At 39.8% G+C, this 26,753-nt stretch overlaps 1 protein-coding gene and 1 long non-coding RNA gene across 6 annotated transcripts in view; one reads left to right on the top strand and one right to left on the bottom strand.

The window, feature by feature from the left end:
- Positions 1 to 699: 699 nt before the first annotated feature.
- GTDC1 (glycosyltransferase like domain containing 1) overlaps positions 700 to 26,753 on the bottom strand; it is a 403,613-nt gene continuing 377,559 nt past the window's right edge. Inside the window, exons 14-16 of one of the 4 annotated variants that reach the window (XR_005838888.1) lie at positions 2,991 to 4,288; positions 1,951 to 2,107; positions 700 to 850 (exon numbers count right to left, since the gene is read on the bottom strand). Coding sequence is in view for 1 of the 4 variants with exons in the window: in XM_040645229.1 (XP_040501163.1) it covers positions 1,957 to 2,048; positions 4,201 to 4,288 (180 nt within the window). In the remaining 3 variants the exon portion in view is untranslated. Of the gene's footprint in view, positions 851 to 1,950; positions 2,108 to 2,990; positions 4,289 to 26,753 lie in introns of those variants that run through there. The other 3 variants (XM_040645229.1, XR_005838889.1, XR_005838892.1) reach the window with 3 other exon arrangements.
- LOC103667694 overlaps positions 23,801 to 26,753 on the top strand; it is an 8,222-nt gene continuing 5,269 nt past the window's right edge. The window contains exons 1-2 of one of the 2 annotated variants that reach the window (XR_005838899.1): positions 23,801 to 24,214; positions 25,431 to 25,547. This is a non-coding gene — a long non-coding RNA (uncharacterized LOC103667694). The remainder of the gene's footprint in view (positions 24,215 to 25,430; positions 25,548 to 26,753) is intronic. The other variant, XR_005838898.1, reaches the window with a different exon arrangement.

Genomic DNA, 26,753 nt, shown 5'->3' with positions numbered 1-26,753 from the left:
GTTAGCATAATTGGCATTATAGAGTTTTAAAGTATATTACAGAATATTCTGTCACTCGACACTGAATTGAAATTTTAAGGAAAATGATGGAAATAGCTGTAAGGGGAAAAAAGTAGCCTTTTAAATCTAATTTGTTATGCACTGCAGTAGGGTAATGGATGCAATGAAAGTTCTTTTATGGACTTCCCATGTCCAAAAGGTATTTAGGTAGCAAAAGATGTTAAGCAGACCTCCTGCAATCCCCCTTTAACTGAAGATAGCAGGAAATAAGGAATATAGGTCTGTGTCCTCCTGATTTTTATTTCCTTAGGAGTACAACTTATGCAAAGGACACCTTAGGCTGCTTAGCAGATCACAAAGGGTGCACTAGACCCCCTTGCGGCCTGCTTAAATAGAGTGATCTAAAGGATGGCTGAAACCATACCGGGAGTTCAATCCTTCAGGTGGGTCTTTTCAAATTCCAATAGTGAGGAGTTACTGGAGAATTGGTAAGGATTTCACTAGGCCCCAGCAGGTTTGAGATCAAAAGCTTTGGTTAAATAAAAGCCTGTTGGGAAATCTTAAAACCTCTTTGTAATGTAACTTTAAAAAGTTAATACAAAGAACCCTTAGACTGAAGCCCGTAACAGCACGAACAAAGAGTATATCAAAACTGATTCCATTAAGAGAGAGCGGACATACAAATTCACTTAATTTAAAGAGCAATTCAGTTATATTACTATGTGAGAGAATAGGACTTGCACCACACCATCGAGCCCATTTAGAAGACGTGCCCATTTCTTGTTACGTATGCCAGACTTCATTCTTTGTCATTCAGATATGCTTTTTAAACAACATATATATTCATTTTCTGAAAAGAGAAAGAGCGATGTGCATTTAAATTCACTCCTGAAGAAGATTCTTTTAAAACAAATTAAAATTAAACTTGATGGGGACCCATCAGTCAGTTGGCTCTCTCTCTTTCATGGTGTCAAACTGCTAATTGCCCATTCTCCTTAAAATAATAAACCTTCCATTGATATTGATTGGTAGATCATTAATCAGTACATTAATTATAATATAATTTTTATAATTAATACCAATCCATTTCTTCACAAGTCACACACTTTTATTAGCTGAACTCATCCATTAATGGTTTAGTGATAATATTTTGTTCAATCAACAACCACCCCCCAAAAAAATCTTTATTTGGTTTTAATGCCTGAATTTTGCAATTAGTTCTGAATCTTTCAAAACACTTTCCTGTCTTCAATGTGTCTCCTATTTTCACATTTGTTACGTGAGATGGGTGCTTTAAGCATTGTTTACCTTTTTGTTTTTAATAAATAGGGATACCGAAGCAAATAATGTGCTCTCGATTGTACAGCCATTTTGAGAAGGCTTGGACGAGAAGCTTTAGCTCCCAATGTCAAGCCTAGAAATTTTCAAGTGAGCAATGCCTCACAGATCTCAGAAGGTGATTATAGCTTATGTTAAAAGATAAACTGAGTCATATTAACATAAGAGTTTATATGAGCAACAATTGATTCAAATCGGGCAGCATCCAGTCTAGCAGATAGAGAAGGGTTTTGCGGAGCTCTACGAAATGAAAGACTTACAGGCTAAAGGGAGCAGGAATAGAAAGTTCCACAAGACAAAAAAGGGAGTTGGTGATTGCAAGGCCACTTCCTTTTAGGGGATAGCAGGGGCCTATCTAGTGCTGATCAGGGATCCCCAACTGACTGGTTTAAGATTCCATTTCTAGAAGAGCCAAAACTGTAATTAGTCTCAGTTTTGGCATATGGGCATAGTATAAACGACTCCAGCTTGGGCCTGCTGTCTAGTTTTTAACACTTAAGTCTCACACAACTGTATTTGTTCCAAAGAACTCTTTTCCAAGTGTAGTCATTATCAACATCAAATATCCTAAAATTCTCATATAGATAGACGGAGAAACTGTGGTTTGCGTACCCATATTCAATTTCTTTTCTGTGTCTTCTCTTGTCTTCTTTGCTCATATCTTCTTTTACTTTTTTCCTTCAACCTCTGTTCTTCTCTCAGTGTGTCATCTGATTAATGACAGGGAAATGAAACAAAGGACGGTGGCAGATTAAGTCTCTGGGACTTTCTGTGGGAAAGATACAAAAAGCTTTGGAAAACAGCCAAGTACTCCTTGAACGAACCATCCCAGTGAGTTGGGTTTTTTGGTCTTGTTTTTTTGTTTTTGTTTTTACCAAGTACCAGCAGTCCCTTCAAAATTTATGAACAAAGATCTCACTTGACTGGCTCTACTGAAAACAAACAAATTTACATTTTTGAGAAACTTGCATCATCACAGAGTCCACTGAAAAAGCTGAGCCAGCACCCCACCCTTCACAGGTGTGCCATCAGACCCGTCCACCCAAATCTCTTCAGGGAGCTCCTATTGATGTCTGTCCTGATGGAATGTTGACTCACATAGGTCCTGCATGCAATTGGTCATTTGTGATATATAAAAAACTTCAAACCAGTAGTGAAGGGTGTACATGGTTACTAAATCTTTGATTCCCAAATATGTATATGTGAGTATGCATTGCATGAGCATATTTACATACATATTCCGTATGGATGACGTATGTGCTCGTACCGATACAGTTAGCCGATGAGGTGTTATTCTGCTCCAACACTGACTCCATGCTCACTGGGAACTGTGTGACTAGCTTATCCCAATTGGATATTTTGGATACTTTTATAGTCATACTAAGACCTTACTATTCCTAAAGTTATTGTTTGTTTAGTGGGCTTTGAGTTTTTAAATCCATTCCAATGCATATTCTCTAGTATTTGAATTCAAGTCTTGAATTTCAGATTTCTAAAATCACTCCTCTAGCAATAAATAACTTGAATGTAAAGGTATTCTCTGAACTCTTGGCAACCATCAGCAGAATTCTGGACACTAAAGAGATTATTTTAAAAGTAGATGTCATAGAACCAGTTTTAGGACATTTATAATTTTGTAGTGGGTGGAATACCTGCAAAGGTGACACACAAATTCAAGAATTGTTCCGTATTGTTTCTTCAGTGGCTATCACAGGACACACGATAGATGATTAATAAATGCTAACTGAGCTAATGAATAAAAAATAGATGAACAATTAGAGGACAAAATGAAACAGATGATTATGTGTTGAATTTTTTTCAGTGACCAAAAGAGAAAAGGCAAAAATTAAAATCTAAAATTTTTCAAAGTGCACATAGCTGTCTTTTCTCACTAATAAATAATGCATGTTCACTGGAAAGTATTCAAATATCTCACAATAATTCCTCTATTAAAGAAAACCAGTTTTAATGATTTAGTATATGTTGTTCATCCATGCACATTGAAAGTTGACATTTTTTAAAACAAAATTGGAACCAAAATATATGTATATTTTGTTCAATGGCTGAATTTAAAAATTTAACAATATATTGCTAATACCTTTCCATAATACAAGTGTCTCCCTTCAGCTGCCTAAGGTAGCTTCTATTTTATATATCTGATAATGTATTTAGTTCTTTTAACAGATATCTTGGTTGCATTAATATTTTTATTCTTATAAAGAATGTTTCAATAAATATCTTTTAATATTTTTCAAGTGAAGATTTATTTTCTTGGCATACATTCTAAGACATGAAATGGGCTTAAAATGTTGAAGTATTTTGGTAGAATTATTCTCTAAAAAGGTTGTGTCAGTTTATAACCCCACCAACTATGTATAAGCCATTTTCCCTATAAATTAGCCTGGAGAGAATTCATTTAAAAAATTTTTGTTAATCTAATAAAAAAAATAATCTCATTGTTTTCTTTTTTCCTTACTGTTGTTTTAAATCTTAGACTACATAGGGACCCTTTAAATAAATCAATTATTTGATAAATCACACATGGCCCACCCATGGAATGTGTTCAATACCAAATTGACTTCCCTCTCCTATCCAACACCTTACTAGAGTGTGTCTTTGCAGGAGATATGAATCAAGGAAATAAGAAGATCTCAATATTGGGTTAAACACACTTAGGAAAGATCAAATCTATGTATTAAATCTTAAAATAAAAAGCTTTTGATTATTGACCACTCTAATTACTTTTCATCACCATTCCCCTCCATTCATGTGGATAATTAAGTAAATAAAACAGTTCACAAAATAAAGACCCTGTTTTAGGATGCGTTGTTCAACTCATCTTGCTACCAGTAATAAGACAACCTTCCTGTACAGTTTCGAAGGCTCCAGGGGGATGGTCCATCGCACCCTCAACAAGCTTCTGACATGATGTGCTGATGGGAGAAAGAACCTGTGAAACAAAGAGATGAGAATATACCATCAGTGACATGAATAAAAACCATTTGATATTTCCATAACCCTAGTCTGTTTATGTGCCAAACTTGCTACAGAAAAAGAAATTGCACTTTTATAATCCTATCCCAAAGAGTAAAACACTGGGCAATATCTCTTGCCCGTGAAAAATGGCAGTGTCTCTGTGGGAAGGTCCTAAAGATGTCATATGTCTCTTCATGGACTTGCTCAGCACTTCCATGTAGTCTGCCCCTAGGTATGAAATTGTCTATATTTTGAAGGCAAAAGTGTAAAGATCTCCAGCCCCACTCTTTTACTACTCACAATAAAAGGAGAGTAGTGAGCTCTCAGCGTGTTCACTGAGATAGTAGTTGTGTTAGTTGTCTGTTGCTATGTAACGAATAAACCCAAAGTCCATTAAAACCCCACGCATTTACTACCTCACAGTTTCTGTGGGTTTGGAATCTGTGTACAACCTGGCAGAGTCTTTTGCACCAGGGTCTTGCAGTAGAGATGTCATCAGGTGCCACAATCACATCAAGGGTTAGCTGAGGCAGGATCCACTTCTAAGCTCACATTTACTAATTGGCTGGACTCAGTTCCTCACTGGCTATTGGAATGAGAGTCTCAGTTCCTTGCTGGCTGTTGGCCAGAGGCTACGCTCAGTTCCTTGCCATATGGGGCTCTCCAACATGGAAGCATGGTTCATTAGAGCCAGCAAGGAAGTCCCTATGACAGAAGTCGTAGTCTTTTATAACCTAATCATAGAAGTGACATCCATATTCTATCACTAAAAGCAAGTCACTAGGTTCAGCCCATACTCAAGGGGAGAGGATTAGACAATGTCGTGAATACTGAGAGGCAGGGATGGCTTTCACCACGAGTGGTTTCTCAGTTGATGGCAGTCCAGGAGCCTAGGTGAAAGTAGAAAGGAGAATGCCAGAAAACATGGTGGAAGAGGAATTCCTTGGGAAAAGGCACACAATACCCCAGTGATACACACAGTCAATAAATAGTTAAGGGGCGCCTGGGTGGCTCAGTCGGTTGAGCGTCTGCCTTCAGCTTGGGTCATGATATCAGGGTGCTGGGATCGAGCCCCACATCAGGCTTCCTGCTCAGTGGGGCATCTGCTTCTTCCTCTCCCTCTGCCCCTTCCCCCGCTCATTGCTCTCTCTCTCTCTCTCCTCTCTCACTCTCCTCTCTCAAATAAATAAATTCTTTAAAACAAAACAAAACAAAACAAACAAACAAAAAACCCACAGTTGAATCTGGGGAAAGTATGCTAAGTCCCTTGAGAAAGTATGTTAAGTCCCAGGTCAAATTAGTATGTACCATGTCAAAGCAATAACGCCTCCAATTATGTACACATTGGGAACAGTTGAAACAACAGGTGTTATTGGGTGAGGATGGCAAAACCTAAGACAAAGACAATAACTGATAACAAAGAAACACAACCTCAAGCAAGAGACAAAATAGTCTATAGTGAATATAAAAAAGATCATAATTCTTATTCCCTTAAAATGCTCTATCTAACCATTAACATTAACGAAATGAAATTTTTGACATTCAAAAGACTGAATCTCTATTTACCATATCAAATACATCTGTATGCCATTTATTTATCATTTGGCAAATTTTTAGTTTGTTTTGTCAAGAACATAGACCTAGTGGTAATTTAATGTTTACCCTTACTTTGCACCCACCCCTCACTTTGGTAGGCTAGTTGGTTCAAGGGGGGGGTATATTTGGGGACCATAAAACAAAATACAGAAAGTACAGTTTACTGACCCACACAGAAGTAGGGGGCTCGTTCTTATGATATCTTTGTTATCAGCACGGCTGTTCTAATAAGTTGAGCTAATCAGCTGAGTGTATGCATGTAGGGGTTATATACATATTTTTATGATAACAAAAATGAACAGAGATATAGCAGATAAATTGTCTTAACAGGTTATGCTGGGTTTTCGTGTAAAAACTTACTAATTAATGCAAGTGTTGCAATCATTTTTATGGCATTCCCCAAAGATGGCACTTTAAGGGTTATGCCATATGCTGATTGACAGCAGCCATAATTCCATACAATGAGACTGTATCATATTGTTTGAAGTGAGGTGATATTCATCTCTTGAAACTGATCAAACATACGACTGCATCAAACAGTATTACAATATAATCACACTGCATGTGGGGACTGCCAAGGCTGATCACCACGTTGTACTTCTTTTCCTCGGACTTCTCTAACAGAAGTTGTGACATACCACGGCATTCACATTTTCTTTAAGAACTGCAAAATCTAAGACAGAAGAAAAAAAAATCCTGCATAGAATTGTGATTTGGTTATGCTGTGTGAGCGTACATCTGTAGACAGCTTTAGAATAATAAATTTGCTCCTGCTAAGATCTCCCTAAACATACAAATAAAAGTGTAGTAACACCAAGATAAAAAGTGAAGATTCCAAACAAGGTGAAAATAATCCAAATGCCCTTTGTTTCTTTCAGTAAACAGGAAACTTGGAAGAAATGTCTTTTTTAAAAATACTTTTCAGTGTCTGTAACTCCCAATGATAACTTCTAATGTGCGGCTTTGCAAAGCCACTTGATTTTTCTACTGACCTCGGGGGCTATTTTGGCTCCGGAGGAAAATGATTAAGAGTCTGTGGGGTGCCTGGGTGGCTCAGTTGGTTAAGCGACTGCCTTCGGCTCAGGGTTATGATCCTGGAGTCCCAGGATTGAGTCCTACATCGGGCTCCCTGCTCAGCAGGGAGTCTGCTTCTCCCTCTGACCCTTCCCCCTCATGCTCTCTCTCTCTCTCTCTCTCAAATAAATAAATAAATAAATAAATAAATAAATAAATAAATAAATAAATAAATAAATAAATAAATAAATAAAATCTTTAAAAAAAAAAAAAGAGTCTGTTCCCCTACCACTCTCAGTTACTGCTGATCTTGGGAAGAAGGATGAGGATGGGCATGAGTGAATGAGGGTGATTTAGCTATTCTCTTGGTGGCATTCTTCATGGCATGAAGTCCGATAACAAGTGGCTTGTAGAGTACTGCAATTTAGGGACTGCCCTTTTATTATCTAGCCATCTAGCCATCTGCCCATGCATCCAGGTATCCATCCATCCACCTATCCAGTAGCCTATAAAAGAGCCCGTGAGATATTTTGGGGACTATGTTCCGGATAGCTTATAAAGAAACGGGATAATCAGATGAGAGTCATCTACTCATGCTGACGTTCACTGAGAGATATGTTAACAATCCTGGTTCTCCAGTGTGAATCCATGCAAGTCTCCAAGATGTCACCACGCTGTCTGGACTTTATTCACTTGTGTAACTTGACCTTAATCCTAACTTAAACACCCTGTCTTTGAGGCCTAAAGAAACCACGTGGTTCTTTCAGAGATTCAGTGGGATGTCCGGAACACAGAGGCTGTCTCTGACTGGTTTCCCGAACACCCACACAGTTCTGCTGCTCCCGTGTTATGGTGGCCAATAGGGAAGCCGTGAGCCTGGAGGCCTCTTTGCGTTCCCCCAAGATACAAGATCAGGTAGCTCTCTGCTCCCAGATTCCTTTAATCTTGGACATTTCTCCCAGCTTAGGTGTGGGAGGGTCAGGCCAAAGTCCCTTCACAGAAGCACTACCAGCATATAAGCTCTGTGTTTCCCTTCCGACCGTTTTCTCCTTTTCTTCCCTTCTTCAGCCTATTTTTGGGGTCTTCATATAATATGATGTGAAAAACACTGGCTTTTCATCTCTTTTTCCCAGATCGTTGGCTTGTGATATTAATGTCATGCTTTGAACTCTTTAAGGCCTTCATTCTTCAAATACACAAATACTCGGGGTTTCAAAATCAAAATTTAAGAACTGACTCCTCCTCTCTCTTTCTGCAAGAGCATCCATTTCCTAAGCAAGTAAGGAAGAAAGTTCTAGCTGCTGCCCAAAGGTGGAGAAGGGCCACTATGCACCCTCTCTCTTACTTCTTTGTCTTCGAATTGATTCATTCTGTTGTTTGACCTTTTACTTCCCCTTTCTCTCGATTTATTTAGAGTTCAGTGGCTGGGTTTTTTTTTCCTAGTGTATCGAATGGAATAGTCAACTGCTATTTTTAATCTTCTTCTTTTGAATTATAAATTGTGAAGACTGTACATTTACCTCTAAGCACTACTTACACTACATCACAGATTTTTTTGTTTGCTTGCTAGTGGTTGCTTTCTTTAAATTTTGGGGGTTTTCTAAGTTTCTATTTCAATTCCAGTTAGTTAACATGCAGCGTTGTACTAGTTTCAGGTGTACAATGGAGTGATTCAACGCTTCCACACATCAGTCAAAAATTTGCAAAGAAATCTAGACACAGAGTACAAATAAGCCATTTTTTCTGAATACTTTTAAGTTGCTGACCTGATGTTGTGTAAGCCCCAAACACTTGAATATGTTTTCTACAAACGAGAACAACTTTCTACTGAACTGCAACACAACCAACAAAAGCAGAAGATGAACGTTGATACGCTCCTGCCCTTTAGTCAACAGACCACACTCTGGAGTCATTGATCGATGCAACAATATTTTTTGTTACCAAAAGATCCAGGTCAGAATCACATGCTGCATTAAGTTGTCATGTCTCTTTGGTCTCTTCCAGTCTGGAATACTTTCCAGTCTGCCCTGGATTTTTATGATTTTCATGCTTTTGAAGGTAAGTCTAGTTATTTTGCAGAATTTCCTTTGGTTTAAGTTTGTCCGATGCTTCCTCATGATTAGACTCAGGTCACCGTGTCACAAAAGCAATACTGAGTTCCTCTCAATGCATCATACCAGCTTGATTTCAATAACTGATGTTTTCTTGACATCTTTTGACCATCCTAAAAGTGATGTCTTCTAGGCTCTTCCAGTATAAGTTACCACCCCCCCCACTTTTGTGGGGAGGTACTTTGAAATTATATAGATATCCCATTTTTGTAAAACTTAAATTTATTCATTAATGTTGATATGGTCTCATTTTTCTTATTTTACTTAATATTGTAAATTCTATAAGCTATTTTTATATTACTATCAATATTAATTTTGATACTCGACTATGACCAATGTGGTCAATAGGAGCCCCTTTTTAAGCTGGCTTCTAGGGCCTTTTCATATGTCCCCATCATTTTTTTTTTAACCACTTCATTGGTTTCTGGCAGAAGTTCCAGGTTCTTCTTCTTCTTCTTTTTTTTTTTAAGATTTTATTTATTTGTCAGAGAGAGAGCGCACATACAAGCAGAGGGAGCGGCAGAGGCAGAGGGAGAAGCAGGTTCCCCACTGAGCAAGGAGCCCAATGAGGGACTTGATCCCAGGACTCCGGGATCATGACCTGAGCCGAAGGCAGACACTTAACCAACTGAGCCACCCAGGTGTCCCTCCAGGTTCTTCTTGTACTTTTCCTCTCTCCAGGACCAGAATCAACCATTTCTCTAGGAAATCCTATCTCCTTTTCCTGGACAATGGTATTGAGAAGCCAAGATCCATGTGCTGTATGTGCTCATTGTTATCAGAGTGTTGCTGCTTCCAGACCCTGACAGGAGACAGAACCAGGAAGAATATGTATGCCTATACCATATATTTACATCTAAGTTTATTTCTATCTATCTGTACGTGTTGAAAACCATGAGTTCATGCTGACACTTCCAAGTTCACATGTTTACTCCAGTTTTTTCCCTTTCCATATACATAATTACCTTCTCTACTAATGAGAAGCCTAGCTTCCATACTTCTTCAGAGATTTACTTATGTGATCAACCTCACTTTATGCAACCAACCTACTATTCCCACCTACCCCCTTCCCCACACAGATGGCCTCCTTTCCTGCTCGGGCTCTGATTCTCCGGAGTGGACACTTTCTCACCAGGTGCGGGCTGATACCTCCATGCTAGACTGCCTGCCATCCCTGAGTGGATGTTCTCCTCAACCTTCTTTGGCTCTGATATCCTCCTCTGAGCTACTGCAGCTCCACCTACCTACTCTGTCTCCCTTAATAGCATTAAGACTGAATTATTTAAGAAGGGGAAGAAGTATCACTCAATATTTGCCACATAATATTTGTATTATCCTTCAGTTCTTCAAGTCATAAATTAGTTTATGTGTACTTTGCATTTTCAAATAGATTTTTGTTGTTGAGTTCTAATTTAATCACATTGTATTCAACTCTATTTTCTAATTTCTAAATTAATCTTATTTAGATCAGTTCTTGTATTTGTTGAGACTTCTTTGAGACCCAGTGAGTGATCGATTCGGCAAATGCTCCAAGTGTGCCTCAAAAAATTTCATGCTCTCAAACTTTTGGGTTTAAGGTTCAATATATATCAATCATAGCAGGCTTATAATTTGTCCCGATTTTGTATAGCCTCACTTAAATTTTTGTTTGCTTGACTTGCCAATTACTGAGGTAAGAACCTTAACAATATTTTCACTGTGATTGTATGTTTGTCCTTTTCTTCCCTAAAATGTGATCAGTTTTTCCTTCATGTATTTTGAATGTGTGCTATTTGATGACTGCAAGTTCAGAAGTGGTATATCATCCAGGTGACCTCTTCCTTCCACCCTCACGAGCTGGCCACAATTCATCGTTCCTAACACTGTTTCCGTAATGGTTTTTGCCTTAAAGTCTGGGTTTCTGATATTATACAGCAGCACCAATTTTTGTTTTTGTTTTTATTTTAGTTGATATTTATCTTATGTTTCTTTTCATAGAACTTCACTTTCAAACTTTTTACATCCTTAAGATTTGGATGCATTTTCAGTAGAAATTATTTACCTAAATGTTTAAAATACAAATTCAATCTTTCAATACCTGCTTTAGCTGGGCAACTTAGGTTGTTTGTATTTATTGTAATGTCTTCTATATTTGGGTTTATTTCCACCATTGTATTTTGTGCTTTTATTTATTTATTTATTTATTTATTTATTTACTATCATTCTGTTTTCCTTTTTTGTTCTTTTTTGGGTCAACTGAGTTTGTTATCTTTTAAAATTTCTTCTTGTTTGGAAATCATATATTTTATTTCTGTTCTTTTACTCTAACTTTGTAAGGCCTAAGGTTAATGAATACGTTTACCCTCTTTTTAACTAATACGAAAACATAATGACACTTAAAATCTGCTTATTCTTCACTCTTCTTATTATTGTTTTTCAGACTTTCATAGCCACTCTGCTTTTTTAAAAAAGATAATTTATTGATTTCTAAATTTCTTATGACACATTCTTACACATAAAAAGAAATGAGTTATAGAATCATAACCTCTGTCTACTATCCAACTTAGGAAATTAAACTTTACTCACATAGTTGAATTACCCAGTGTAGCCCTCCTCCCCTCAGAAGTAACAACTATAAAGTCAGGAGATGTTTCATCTTGATTTTATGCTCCAAATGGTTACTTTTACCATTTTTTCCAGAAAATGCTTGTTTAGACTTATTCTGTATTTACCATTTTATTTTGTCACTATTGCTTCTTACATCTCATCCTTGTCTGGGTTCAATTTCTTTCTGTGAAGAACATTCCGACTTGGTTCTTCCAGCAAAGTTCTGTGAGTCATAAGCTTTCTCATTATTTATCTGGAAAGAATTATCTGCTTTTGACTGCATTCTTGAATGATATCGGTATAGAGTGGAATATACATGGATATAGAATTGTTGATAAACAGCTATTTTCTCTCAACATTTTTAGATATTATTCTATTTTGCCTATTATGTTGCAATTGAGAAGTCTGTTGTTAATCTCATTAGCATTCCTTTGTAGATAATCTGCATTAATAGGTTGATGTTTGTCCTATTCCTTTTACTAAATCCCTTTATGAAATTTCTACTATGAGGGACTTTTTCATTTGAACCTCCCTTCGTGTATATATTTGTGTGTAAATTATATATACAAATATATGTATAACCTCAGATCTATTTTCTTTACAACCTCAGATTTACTTCCAAGGTAATGAATTCCACATAAACTGTATCTAATATGCCCTTAAAACCACTGATTGCATTTAACTTCGAGGGCAGTATTTTACATTTCTAGAATTTCTAATTTGTCCTTTTTCAGATCTATCCATATCTTGTTTTTAATGCTTTTATTTTTCTTTCTCTAATGCTTTAGATCTTTTAAATCTATATGTGTTACAGTCTCTCTGATTATTATTACCTACTATTATCTGATAGGTCTGCAATTTCTGGGAGTATAATTCTGCTGTTTTTTTCTCTTTCCTAAATCTCTCAAGGTGGATTGGTACCTTGTTTGTTTTGGAATTTTGAATGGTGAGCTCCTCTTTAATCGGCTTCAACTGGAGACATCACATATGGCCTGGGGTAAGGTTGTATAACTAGATTTGCTCTCAGTTTGCTTCTGCTGGGAATACATTGACATCTCAACATGGAGTCTTAGAGGCCATACAGTTTGAACACCATGCTCATACGATTGGTGTACAATGATATAAATCACATGACATGTCTGTGTTTATAAATTTTCTGGGAAGGCTTATTTCCCACCTTGCACCCAAGGCTAGATAGCTTACTTCCTTGTTTTCTCTTTGTGTTAGTTTGCTGATTATTTCCTGTCTACCATTTTACTGAAAGAGTAGCCCTTAAATGATCCTGGATTTTTGTAAGTTTCAGTCTCAACATCCCTCCGCCCCCATCTCCCTCAGAATTTCCAAGGCCTTATTTTCTGTGTATTGCTGAGTATGAAAATGAAACTTCCTAGGTTTCCATCACCCTAGCCTGCTCCAGCTTACTTACGACCTGCCTTGTTAGTTTATGTCATTATCACATGGGGTCTCAGTTCTCTCTTCCTTATGGTCCTTCTTCCTTTTGGTGATGTTTCTTACTTTCTTGTGACCTCAACTATGGATTGAAGAGCATTTATTTTGTCGTATCTAGAATTTTAGTATTTGTAGTGGGACAATTTTCAGGATATCTACACCATAACAATACTGTAACTGGAAGTCTTTTCTTGACATCCCATAGGCATCTCAATTTGCCACAAACCATTCTGGTGGGCTTCCTCACAAATATGGATCTCTGCCAGGGTTTTCCATCTCAATTTCACAAACCAGAAAGTCATTCTGACCTCTCCTTCTCCTTCATTGTCTAACCAGCCACGAAGCCCCTTGATTTCTCTACTGAATATGTCCTGAACTAATCCACTTGTCCCCATCTCCACTGCCCCTGCTTTAGTGTAAGCTACCACCGTCTTCCCCTGTGATGACCTCCTAATTCTCCTCCCCTCCAATCCATTATTTCTACAGAGAAAACTTTCTAAAACCAATCTGATAAATTTACTTCCTTCTTAAAACCATCAATGACTTTCTATTGCTCTTTAGATTAAAAAAATTTAAATCCTTAATGTGGTGTATTTCATATGGCTTGTTCAGTTCCATCATTAATTAATCCAACAAATATATACTGGGCAGCTACTACTTCTGGGCACGGTACTTAATACTGGGCTTGTAGTGTGTATTAATTTGTTACAATAAACTGAATGTTTGTGTCCCCCCAAAATTCATAATTGAAATCCTAACCCCCGATGTGATGATATTAGGAAGGGAAGTGATTAGGTCATGAGGGTGAGCCCTCATGTTGGGTGTAACGCCCTTATGAAAGAGTCCCCTGCCCCTTCCATCATGTAGGAACAAGCAAGAAGATGACAGTCTATGAAAACAAAGTGGGCTCTCACCAGACACTGAATCTTACCAGGCACTTAATCAGGGACTTCCAGCCTCCAGAAGTATGAAGAATAAATTTCTGTTTTTTATTAGCCACCCAGTGTATGGTATTTTTGTTAGAGCAGCCCGAATGTGCTAAGACAGACCGCCATAACAAAGTGCCAGGCTAGCTGGCTTCATTAACAGAAACTTATTTTCTCACAATTCTGGAGTCCAAGATCAAGGTATTGATAGAGTTGATTCCTGGGCATCTCTTGTTGTCTTATAGATGGTTGTCTTCTCCCAGGTCTTCACATGATTTTCCCTTTGTGTGTGTCTGTGTCTGTGTTTGAGTCTTCTCTTCTTATACAGGCACCAGTCAGGCTGATAGAGGGCCCACCCTAATTTAACCTCGTTTTAATTTAAACACCCTATCTCCAAATACAGTCACATTCTGAGGTGCTGGGTGGTAGGACTTCAATATATGAAGTTTAGGAAAGACACAATTCAGCCCATGATACTGTAGTAAACCCCACTAACCACCATGCTCTTGGCACTTTCGTGTTTCCTTTGCTTTCCAGAGACTTCTCTGTAAGAAATGAGCTTCTCTTTCTTACCTTAGGGACTTTGAAAAGCTTGTTCCCTTCATTTGGAATGCTTCTCTCCCTGCCCCCAACTTTGCTTAGCCAAAGGCTAGAGCTCAGCTTCAATGTCACTTCCTCAGAGAAACATTTCCTGACTCTCAGATTAGATTAGGTCTCTGTGTTTTGTGCTCTTCGCATCCTTTTTGTACCACTTCCTATAATTCTAATTAAATGATTAACTGTATAATTAGTGAATTTCCTTGATCTTAAATGCTATGAGTTGTTAGATGCACCATCAATTTCAAAACACTTGTAGGGAGAGGAAAGAAATACTACTCTATTAGTCAGCTATTGCTATAATAATGCTGCATAAAAAACCACTCCAAAATTCAGTGACTTAAAAAAACAAGCCTTTATTTTTCTCTCATGAGCCTGTCAGTTGCTGTAATTCACTTGTACAAGACTCAACTCCAGCTTCCCCGCCTGGGTTCCAGGCTGACGGCTGGGTTCAGGTCTACTTCGTGTATCTCCATATTCTCCTTGGAATTCAGGTTACCCAGCCCACGGTATACTCCTGGTGAGTGACCGTTCACGTGGAGGGCATACGCAATGCCTGCTAGAGCCTCAGCTTAGAATAGGTACACTGTCACTGCCACCCAGTTTCATCGTTCAAAGCAAGTGACAGCCAAGCCTAAATTCAACATACTGGGGAGAATACCCTGCCCGCTGGTAGGATGCACGGCGAAGTCCCTGGAAAAGGGCATGGGTGTATAGTGTATAATTCTATGATAAGAAAGAATTGGGAGTAATAACTCAATCTACCATAACTATAGTAAAGAGTATGTACATAAATTTTTATTTTGTTGACTTAGAATAGATTATCCAAATAGTTTGTCTCTACCAAGATACACCACTTTCTTCTATGTTATGAGCAAATCTTCGCAGTCAGAGCCTGGAGTATCTTCTGAGCCACTTGTGGTCACCAGTAGTTATGCACCACATTCTAGTGACCAGTCTTTTATATAACCCAGGTGTGGGGTCTTGACCTCTTTAACAGTTGTGTAAGTTTTAGGCATACGAAAGAATGCCAGAGTCCTATTTCAATTTAGTTACACTCAGACATTTCCCTTCCATAACTAACTCTCTTATCACTGGAAATTAAAAACTTTTTCCATAAAAATCGACAGAGTTTTTGACAGATACTTGACACCTGAATGAGAATCCTTCAAATGCATGAAACTCTCTACCTTGCAAATTCTACGATCTGTTTCCAATGTCAATTGTACTGTGTGGTAGTGACAGGCAATAATGAGAGAAAACATAAGTTTATCTCGTGGTGGATACCTGTCCATCTTAGGGGGTCTGCAAAGGACGTGAGTGTTTCTAGATGACATTTAAGAGCAAGTGCATCGTTTCTCCAGTGACGAATGTTAGCTGCATTTAATCCGTCTTGTAGCTCTATCTACGGGTTTTTCTGCACATGCAAAATTTCATTTCAAAGTTACCTTGGAGTGTAATCCTTTGAAAGAAATTTGAAAAGACAATTAGAGATCTAAGTTTAAGTTAAAATTCCACCCAGTATGGTGATAGTGGTGTAAATAACTCAAGCAAGAAAGCATTTGTTTAACGAGAGACACAACATCAACTGCATCATAACTTATTCCTCTTCTTAATAGCTGGTAAGTTTTGTTTGTTTTTGTTTTTGCTTTTGCTTTTATTTTTAACATGGATTGAAGGATCCATCCCAAGGTAACACTGGTATGGTCATCTGGAATTACGTCCTGTGTTCCCTTAAGTCCCCTCCTACAAGTGTGGGGAAAGTAACCCAGGCAGGTGAGTAAGTGTCCTTTTTACGAGGGTCTGAGTTGGATGCTGGATATGATAGGTTCTCTCTTCTGAGGCTGTGAGGGGCATGCGAAATATATGAGCGCCATCTTTCCCACCACACTGAGATAGCCTTCTAGAGAAAAAACAAAAACAAAAAAACCAAAAAAAAAAAAAAAAAAAATTCCAGATGAGGACCTAGAGAAAAAGAGAGAGAGAGAGAGAAAGAGAAAGAACTGAGCCAGATCCCAGAGGACAGTGCACGGAATTCTCTCCCTAGGGCCCAAGATCATCTTCTAGGACTTTTTGACACATAAGCCAAATTTCGCCTGATTAGTGCGAATTATTTTCATCACTTGCAATCAAATAGAGAAAGCGAGTCCTGGGCACTACAAAATAATAACGGCCGAACAGCATCATGGTTGGAGAAAAACCACAATAGTGCAGCACCCAAAAATAATTTCCGAATAACTCAAGTTCTTCATTTGTGTTTTTGTTTTTTGGGGTGTTTTTTTGCCCCGCCTCCGTCGTTCACGCGTGGCAGCTGCTTCTGCTCCTTTACATCTGTCTTCGAATTCCAGCCTTCTGTCAAGATAACCTCCTCCCCCAGATTTAACCTTTGGAACTTTTGTTCTCTCTCCCTTTCCTCCTTATTCTCGTGTCTACAGCCCCAAGGAACTTGTCTGTCAAAGCAGGACTCTTAAGGCAAGACGCGCCTCAGAACACGAGACACGGTTAGCAAGATGGGCAAAGACTGGGAATGTCCACGTGCTCCTCGTTTTCATCCCGTTGCCCCCTTCTTAAAAATAAAATGAAAAAAATATACGTCTTAGGTTTGAGGGTATACAAATATTGTTTAACACCTTTTTTCTTGAGAACCCCGTGCTGTCCATGTACATATTAAGTACCTAAAAACAATTTTTTGAATCAACAAAGAAGAAATTTCTGCCCAAATGAATTATTGAGTGAACAAAAAAGGAATGCATGAATAAACATAAAAATAAGACATTAAACATTTTGGAGAAATTATTACTGAAAAATTCACGTCAATAAATGTTTGATTAAAAGATACATTTCTAAAATCCAAGTCTTTCCTTTGCATACATTAAAAAAAAATGAATGAACAAAAGGACTTTGAAAGTCAAAGCAAGTCATCTATCTGCCAGAATAGAGTAGCACATCTTGTCTGCAGTTCTTGACTGAAAGTTATCAAAAATATTTAAAGATACTTAAATTGTGAATTGAAATTATTTGCAAATAGGGTTAGGTCTTAACTGATAGAAGTCATTCCCATTCTCCAGGCCAGTTTATGCATCTATGATGCAATGAGGCAAATGGGGAATTCTACGGGGCTTCGGGGAAAAGCTTTCCTTGATTGCATAAAGAGACTCAAGCAAGAAAAAGTCCCTTGTCCTGTGTTTGGAAAGAAGGATGTGGTAAAAATGTGATGGCTGGATTGCTGTGGCCCTCTTGTGAACATGGGGGAAGCAGTCAGAGAAGATAGCACATCAGAATGGAAGAGTGGAAAGAGGCAGCCACTTCACATCCTACTTCGAGCTGTCTGAAATGATCAGTTTCCTTACTGAGTCATCAGTTGAGTCAGATCTTTCTGTTTTTTGCAACCGAAAGAGTTCTAGTAGATAAGAGAAGCATATAGAAGGGAGGCTAGACATCTGAGTTGGTGACTGAGAGGAACCTCAGAAACTGGAGGTTAAGAAGCAGAACCCAACTGATGTCTTTTGGTAGAAATTTCTGAGTCTGGTGGAGCTACTCCTGGTTGGATGGACTGGAAATCCAATGTTGTGTTTTTGTTCCTCTGTCAGGGAAAATTCAATCCCCGGGCCTGACTCCATTTAGCAAGAAAGAATTAATTCCTTAAATAGAACATTAGATTCTAATAGAAGCTTACGCAGATGTTGAAAAGCTTAAAAATGTCAAGTGTCTAGCACAGAAAAATTAGCTGATTTTTCCCCCAGACATCCTGTATTATGGGTTTCCTTTTTTCTTCGTATTCATTCTCAGACAGCTTCCATTTCTCCTAATCATCTCTTGTCCTTATTTCCTGTTTGCATAAAACTCTATGCCTTCATTTTAAATCATGCCTTCTGCAATGTTACCCTTGTCTGCCTTCCCTATGCCTTCATTCCCCAAATGTGGAACTAAATCAAGCCAGTGTTGTGTCTCAGAATTTCAGTGGAGATTTGGGGTTACAGATGGAGATCACATTGGAGTGTAAGCTTAGAATGGAGTATAATACACTCTTTTAATACAAAAAAGAAGTAATAATCAACTGTATCTCACCATGGGGAATTCGTTGCTGGCTTTGTTATCTTTAAGACAATAGCTTATGTCCCTCCATCCTTTGACCATTTTCTTTTCCTCTCCATCAGGTGTTTGTGTTTTGTCTCATTTTGTTTTTCAATTTTTCCGAATTCCTATTAATTTCTTAAACAGAGTAGTTCTCCATCTCGTACTGAAAATCAAGCTTGTGGCCTACTCATGCATACCCAAGAACTCATTAAGGAGCTCTGTCAATGGATTATCTACTTCAGATTTCTATCCTTCAAAGCACAAAGCACTGTAATAGCTTTGGAATTAGCTTTTCCTTTAGATGATACAAATTTTAGGAAGTGCTTTCCTCAGTCATCTTTGTAAGCAGAAGGGGAGCAATTTAAAGATGTATCCTTCCCCACTTCACAGAAAACCCTATGGGGATTGTTTTGGCTTTTTTTCCCCCCTTCCTGTCTTCTTCTTCTTTCCCATCTTCCTTCTTCTCCGTCTCCTTTTCCTTCTTCTTTCTACCCAACACAAAGACTGCAATTGTAATTTATTGTCATAACCACAATTCAAAAGAAGAATCGAGTATGAAATGCAGTCTAAAGGAGAGGGAGCACCTGGGTACCAGGTGATATGACTCCCAGTCCCGACTCTGCAGTGGACTAACGGTATAATTTTGAGTTGCTTCTTCTGAAGTTTGGGACTAAAGGTATAGTTTCCCTATATCACAAGGGCATTACAAAGACTAAATTGAAGAACGGATGAAAAAAAAATGCATCTTCGACCCTTAAAGACTAACCAAATGCGGTAGAAGGAATACCAGAGAGCTGATTCTATCAAGGGAAGGCCAAGAGCACAAGGAAGAACCCAGCTGTTGACTGTCTGTGTTAAGGGCAGGAATTCAAAGAGCAAAGCACTCAGGGGCCGCCATGTTGGGGCACCAACATCAGAGTGGGACCAAAACCAAGGTTGGAGCTTGAGCTGCAGAGCTACTGAGATTCCTTTTATTTTATTTTGTAAAGGCAGATCTGATCCATGAGGTGGCTGCAGGTCCCAACTTAAAAGAAATCTTAGCCTGCTCTCTCTGCTTTAAGGCTGAAGGAGCACAGAGTTAATTACCTTGTTTTATTCATCTCTCTTCCAAATTTTTCACATGGGCTTTTCCTTAATTAGCCATCATATGAAACTGAAGAATATTTATTATTTATTGTGTGTATTAAATTTTATGTCTTTTCTTCTTAATTTTTAAAACGGGTGAATTTATTACTTTTTCTTGTTTTTCTCCTAAACAAGTAAGGTTTGTTGTTGTTGTTGCTGCTTTTATTGTTTGTTTAGTGGTAGTCCTCATCTGACTTTTCTCTGGGTCAGTAATTCTTCATAAAGAGCAAAATGAGAAAAAGCTTCTGGCATGTTTTATATTAATGGGAAGAAGCAAATAGTTTCCCATACGTTTTTCTTATTCTTAATTCTTTTCTTTTTATCTCTTACTCAATTTAAATATGATACCTAGAAATGCCCACTCAGTATTGATTAAGTTATATGGCTTAACATCAGGGCTCTATGGTAACTTATTAAAGTATATTTTATAAAGTGATTTTGGTTGTCAAGATAACGTGACTATACAATGACTTATGTGCTCGCATGGATCACTGCCATGGTTCTAAGTCAGCTCTAAAGGGAACGTGAAATGAGCACCTACATGCCAATTTCAATTCTGATTATATTACCTACCACAATTCATTAGACTCGTCAAGTTCTAAGGGTTTATGCATTTAAGGACTTGCTTAACTTGCTTAGAAATTCACTGCTAGCCAAGGTACTCAGAAGGAAAGCATGCCTGAATAATTCCTCCATTTAAAACGGTCTTTATTTTCACGTGTCCGGTATGTAGCATGTAACGATGCTTATGCATAGTCTCATTTATTTTATGTATCCATGGCTTACTTCTAGACTGTAAATGCCTTACAAGCAAAGAATGCCTCTACGGCTCTTGTCTCCCGCAGCGCAAATGTGGGTATCGAGTACAAGCTTCACTTAAGAAGGTGGAACGGAAAAACTGACCCACAAAGTCTCAATCAAATTTCACTTAAGAGTTTCCCTGAGCTGGTTAATATCTGAATGCAATAGTCTAGGTTTTACTTGGAAATGATGATGCTTGTTAAGGACTATGGCTTATGGCGCTCAGGCAATGTTGAGTTTTGTTCGATGAGCTGCTTTATCGCACTTCCAGCGTCTGCTCCCTTACCTCCTTTCCCTACACTTTCTCCAATTTTCCTTCTCTTTATCCCCCACATTTCTCTCTTTTTTGTTCCATCTCTTCTACCTTGTACACCTGAGGAATTACTTAAGAATAAAGAGTCTGATATTTTCTTATTTTAACTCAGAGGAAAACAAGCCTGGGTATATCTCTATAGCATAAAGACCCAGGGGATTCATTATTTGGGGGGGAAAAAATCTGACCAGAAAGACAATACACAGACTTTTAAAATGTAACAATGAGACTGAAAAAAAAAATATATGTATAGATGAGTTGGTTTCCTCCGATAAAGTATTCTTAATGTTCTTAATTATATGTAAGTAAATATTCTTGGTTGATAGAATTTTAGAGGAAGCTGCTGAAACTAAAATGTTTGAGAAAACAGTTACCGTTAAATGAACAGAGAAACCACTTTCTAGAGCACCCGTTGAACGCTTAGCTGAGCAGTAAAACATCAGAACGTGCCCAGCGCTTTGGGAGTGTGTGTTCAGATTTCTGCATGTGTTTGTCTACAAAAGCATTTCGAGGGGCAGCTTTTTACTGATTCTACCTTGCCAAAAAAAAGAAAAAAAAATCAATCCAGCAAACATCATTGGCTAATAAATGTTTTTATCACATTTTCAAACTTTATCAGGACATCTGAGTTTTTAGTGCCTCCTTCCTGAAAAAGAGAGCCCATGGCGGAAGACCTTAACGCCACCTCTGGCCTTCGACGCAATGTCTGCTCTGAACTGAAGGCTCAGTTGCTGTGTTTGTCTAGTTTCTACAGGAAGGGAAAATGCCCCACTAAATAACCTGAGTTTGTAACTTTAACAAAAACCTCCAAACCTGCTCATCTATGGCAAGTAAGTGTACTCCCTTTGTTCCATGGTATGCAATTAGATGCATTTGAAATACAAGGTAAGTTAAATCAGAAGTCTCCGGGACAAGAATGTACTATTTTAAAACAGGGAGTGTCAAATGTTGTTTTTCAACCCAGAACCAAAGAGTATTTCACAGGTAATTTCTCAGGGCTGATGTTAGCTAATTATTAGCTACCATACCCTGCCTCCCATTCTAAGTGACTATCTCCTGGCAGAAAGACACAGCTAGGAGTGTTTTGTTTCATTTGTCCTTGGAGTTTTTATCAGCATCAAGAAGGTGGACTGAGCCAAAGTTAGAAGAATTCTGGAGCTAAGCAAAAAGCGACCCGTTTAACAGCCCCCATTAATTGGGGCTGTTACATGATTAATTTGAGAAAAACAGAAGAGACGGATTCCTTTACAACTCACAGTTGGATGCAACGCACTAAAAGTAATCCTGTAAATTACATTTTAAATCTTCAACATATTCCGAGCAGATAAAATAGTGGCATGATTGACCAAACTCCTTTTAAAAGTACACATATTACGATGCATCATAGTTATAAACAGATGGTATTTGGCCTCCTTCCTATTCTCAACATTTGGAATTTCTAAACTATGTGAATTAAACAATAATATTTTATAAACATACAAGGGATTTTGCTCACTGCTTTGTTAACATAGAAATTATACAATGCTGACATTTATTTAAATTTTAAAAAGTAAACAACAGTGTGCATTGAAATAAAGCAAACTAAAATCAACATAGAGAAGTATGTTCTGTGTGCATATTACCTACAGTGGCACTGGCCTTTTTAAGGAAAGACATAATAGGTTGAAGAACAAGTGGTAGCTTAGATGGGCCTAATCCTTTGTACTCCAAAGGCTCATTTAACACCTCTCCGTAAACAACGGATATTTATACCATAATTGGCTATTTGACCATCCGAGTTCATTTACTATGTAACCTGCTATTATGGAGTTAAAAGAAGTTCTCCTTCATTGGCTCATCAGCTTTCATAGTAGTGAAAGTGTCCTCGCAGTTTTAAAAACACTTGCACAAACAGGCATCATTCTGACACTCGTCCTCATAATGAGAAACATTAGCATCATATCAATAAGTATATATTTTTTTCTTTGGGAGATATTATTGCCAGAAAGAAAGGGAAATGTATCAGATCTTAATGTCATTTCCTGAGATACTTTTCTGAAATTATAGCTTTAACCCTTTCGCTACATTTTGAAAGGGGATCCATCTGCCGAGTTGATGTACAAAATCGAAGGCGCTTGGTTTTCAAACACTATTCTTGGATTTGCAAAGTTGTGCTGTGATGAATAAATAATGAATCAGATATTTCAATCAGTTTTATGATTTTCGAAAGCCCTGATTATCATTGTTTACAGACAGTCTCTTCTCCATGCACTTCCCATGCGCTCTTGTTCAGCCTTTCAAGGGTTGACTTCTGTAGGCCAACCCCCGGGCCCTCGGTTTACCCCTGCGCAGCTCTTCCCACATTTTAAACGACCAACCAACCAGCCCAACCAACCAGCCCGTATTTCCAAGTCTACAGTTTGAATAATAGTTCAAACTGAGGGGGTGGGATCTTGAGAGGTAGATGCCAAGTCAGAACACTCCAGATTAAGGTTTCTTGCTATTTGGTCTACAATCTCTCCTGGTGGGAACGAGAGAGGAAGTGAACTACAACCTAGACGGAAAGAAACGCAAACGGCCTTGGGGAGCCAAGGACGAGGGGCATTTTTTTCCTCTTACACATATAATTCTAAATGTCTACACTCAACTAAATATCGAATGATAAAAAAGAATACTAGTGCAGGGAGGCTCTTTAAACATTTTAGAAGCCTCAACATGATGTTAAGCGTTGGAAGTTCCAAGTTTCTCAGAAACCTAATTTGACCAAACGAGTGACAAATCAACGCGGGGCTTCTGAATATTCTCCTGCCTAAACATCTCTTAACCCCTCTTCTCCTCTCCTCCTAAATAACCAATTGGTGGTTGAGAGGAGAAACGAAGTTTGTAACCCAAAGCACAGGTATGAAGGGAAAAGCAGAGCGCTGGCGGCTTGGGGTGGGATTTAAACAGACGCCTGGATAATGAGAGACGGAGAAGAGTACTTTTTAAGTTAACAGCCCGACTCTGCCTGGAGAGTCTCTGCGCCCACCCCCACGCCTTCCTCGGTTCCCCCCCCCCTTTCTTTCTTAAGGTAATCTTTTTTTTTTTTTTATAGCGGAGGGGGCACAGAAATCTGTACTTTTGTTTTTCTCAGTGCATCCTCATGCTACCGTCTCACCGAGGACAGCCCGGCCGCCGCCGGGAACCCGGTTCAGTCAATACTTAGACGACTAGGGAGAGTTCTGCCCCGCCAGGGCTGCGCGGCGGGGGCCGGCAGGGAAGATTCCGGCCCTGCGCAGGCGAGCAAGGGCAGCCGTGGGCCACGCGGCGCGTGTGCGTGGCAGCGCGTGAGTGTCAAGCGCGCGTGGCGGGGTGCGTGCCAGTGTGGGTGCGTGCCAGTGCGCGCGCCAGGCGGGGCGGCGAGCGAGCCCCGCGAGTGTGGGCGCGAGTGTGAGCGCGAGCGCGGCCGCCCCCGGGGCTCGCTCGGCCCCGCAGCCTCGGACGAGCCCCTGGGCCTCGGGGCTCCTCCGGCTCTCGGCTCTGGGCGCTCCGCCGCCGCTCGGCTACGACTCTGGCCTCGCCGTCCCTCCGCGGCTCTCCCTTCTCTCGCGCCAGTGGAGGTGCAGGGCTCCCTCCGCCAGCTCCGGACGGGGCCGAGCAGAGCGCCAAGGGGGCCGCGGCGGACCGGAGCTCGGGCTCGCCGGCCGCGAAGGCGCCGCGGCGCGGGGGAGAGGACGAGCGGCGAGGGCGGCGGCTGAGCGCCCGCGGAGGCTTCCAGGGGCCCCGCGGGCGGTCCTTCCCCGCTCCGGGCAGCCCTGGCACAGCTGCCCCGACGCCGGGCGCTGGCTCGCTGGGGGATCGGGACCGGGCGGGGCGGGGGGCCGGGGTGCGTGGTCTCGGGCAGGGGAGCGCAGGGCCCGACGGAGGGCCCCGCGGCCCAGCCGGGCGACCTCGAGCCCCCCGCCTGCGGCTCGGGGCACCCGACCGAGAGCGGAAGAGCCGAGGGGCAGGGAGGGAAGGCGAAAAGAGGTAGCAAGCCCCGGACAAGGAATCCTTAATTACAGATTAAAGGCGAGCAAAACCGTACACATTTTCCATGTGTCAGCTGACGGCCGCGACAAAAGGAAACACAGAACGCTGAGGGGGAAAATGGCCCCTTCTCGGCTCCCCCCCCCCCTTTATTATCTGTGCAAATGTAAAATGCATTAGGTAGTGACTCTGGGTAGGTGGTGCCTGGGGCCAAATCGCAGCTGCACGCTCCAGTAGGAGGACAGTTCGCTGATGCACCCAGAGGTCTGGGGAACCTCTCACAAAAAAAGGGACTATAAATACTCCGCTCGAGCACATCTTGCTTCTTCAAAACTCCATTACTCATACTTTTTAAGTTTTAAAATTTGGTGCTTAGAGTGTTGCAATTCATTATCTTCAGTGAAATCCTATTGTGCACGCGCGCGCGCACACAGACGCTCGCGCACATAGAGACACACACACATTTTGTTTTTCGGTTTTGTAGATTCCTTTTTCATTTTCATTTTTTTTTTTTTTTCTGGCCTGTTATCACAGCACTAGAAATCCAGGGGAAAAGCCAAGCCGATTGAAAGCCAGGGAACAGAGCAGCAAGCACCAGAGAGCACAAGTTCCCCACCATAGCCCTGCAGCTCAAGAGGAAAAAGGAAAAAGGTGTGTGCTTTGATGACTTTCCTCTTAACTATGATCACAAAACACCCTGTCCCTGGGATTTAAGTCAGCGGTTCGCCTCCACAATATCCTGAATTCTCCGTAGATGGAGAAGTGTTCCAAACTGACCACTACAAACCTCTAGTTCTGTGCCCTCATTTTTAACCCTAGAGTTAGATGACCTTTGAGGGTCACCCTGAGCCATCATGCAATGTCCTCTAGTGTTTTCTCCCTCTTGTTTCCAGGCCAGCTTTAGAAAGAGAAGACTTCGCCTCTTTGAGAGTAATCTATTTACTGAGAGAATTGATGCAGAGGGTGGAAGGCAACCACCTTGTTTGGTCATTTTAGGGATCTTCCTTTTTGTAGATGATAGTTCCCCATTTTTCATTTGTATTTTTCACCAATCATTTTCCCCACCTCATTTTATAAAATTTTTTTTCAAAGTGCCTTTTCATGTGGTTCCAGTGTAGTGATTTGCCCACACCCCAAGTCACGCTATGTGCATTCAGGACCAGTAGCTGCATATCAGTAATTCTTAAATGCCTCCTGATCCATATTTCCAACTGAAATTCCTAACGTTATTGGCTGGGCAAATGCTTGAACCCAGAACCTTTGTGGACTGGTTGCCAGCCACGTGACAGCAGTGTTACACACGGGGGATAGGAACACAATTAAGTTTCTGCCTCGGTCTCTTCCATTGTAGAAAGCAGAGAGCCTTCCTTATTTCCCACCTTCCCCAGAAGTGTTAGTAAATTAGCAGATTAATACATTGATATAAATCACACTAGATTCCAAGCCCATCTCCTCTTCTGATACCTATTTAGGAAACTTTAAAAATCTCCTGCAAGCTTCTAGACCTTCTCTGATTTGGCTCTACCCTCCCCACTTTTTGACTTTATCGTTCAGTAAAATAAATAAGGTGAAAGGGCAAATTAGGAGTTTCTTTCCCTACAGCTTCCCAGGATTTGAGAGAATCATCCTGTTTTAGGCCAGTTGTTGTTAGTTCATGTTTTTACCACCCACCCAAGAACAGCACAGGATTAAGTTTATATTAATAAATGATGTTCATGACTAGGTTTCTAAATGCCAGAGCTATGATTTATTTTTTTAGATGGGTGGAGAAAGGAGAGCAGCAATAAACTAGCCCCTAAGTCACTCAAAATCCTTGGCTTGACGCATCTCTGTGGATGTTTTTGTCTTTTTTTTTTT

The sequence above is a fragment of the Ursus maritimus genome, unplaced genomic scaffold (genome assembly GCF_017311325.1).
Source record: "Ursus maritimus isolate PB19 unplaced genomic scaffold, ASM1731132v1 scaffold_1, whole genome shotgun sequence".
Lineage (NCBI taxonomy): Eukaryota > Metazoa > Chordata > Mammalia > Carnivora > Ursidae > Ursus > Ursus maritimus.
The sequence above is the reverse complement of the archived record's forward strand: the minus strand, read 5'-3'. Positions and strand labels throughout refer to the sequence as shown.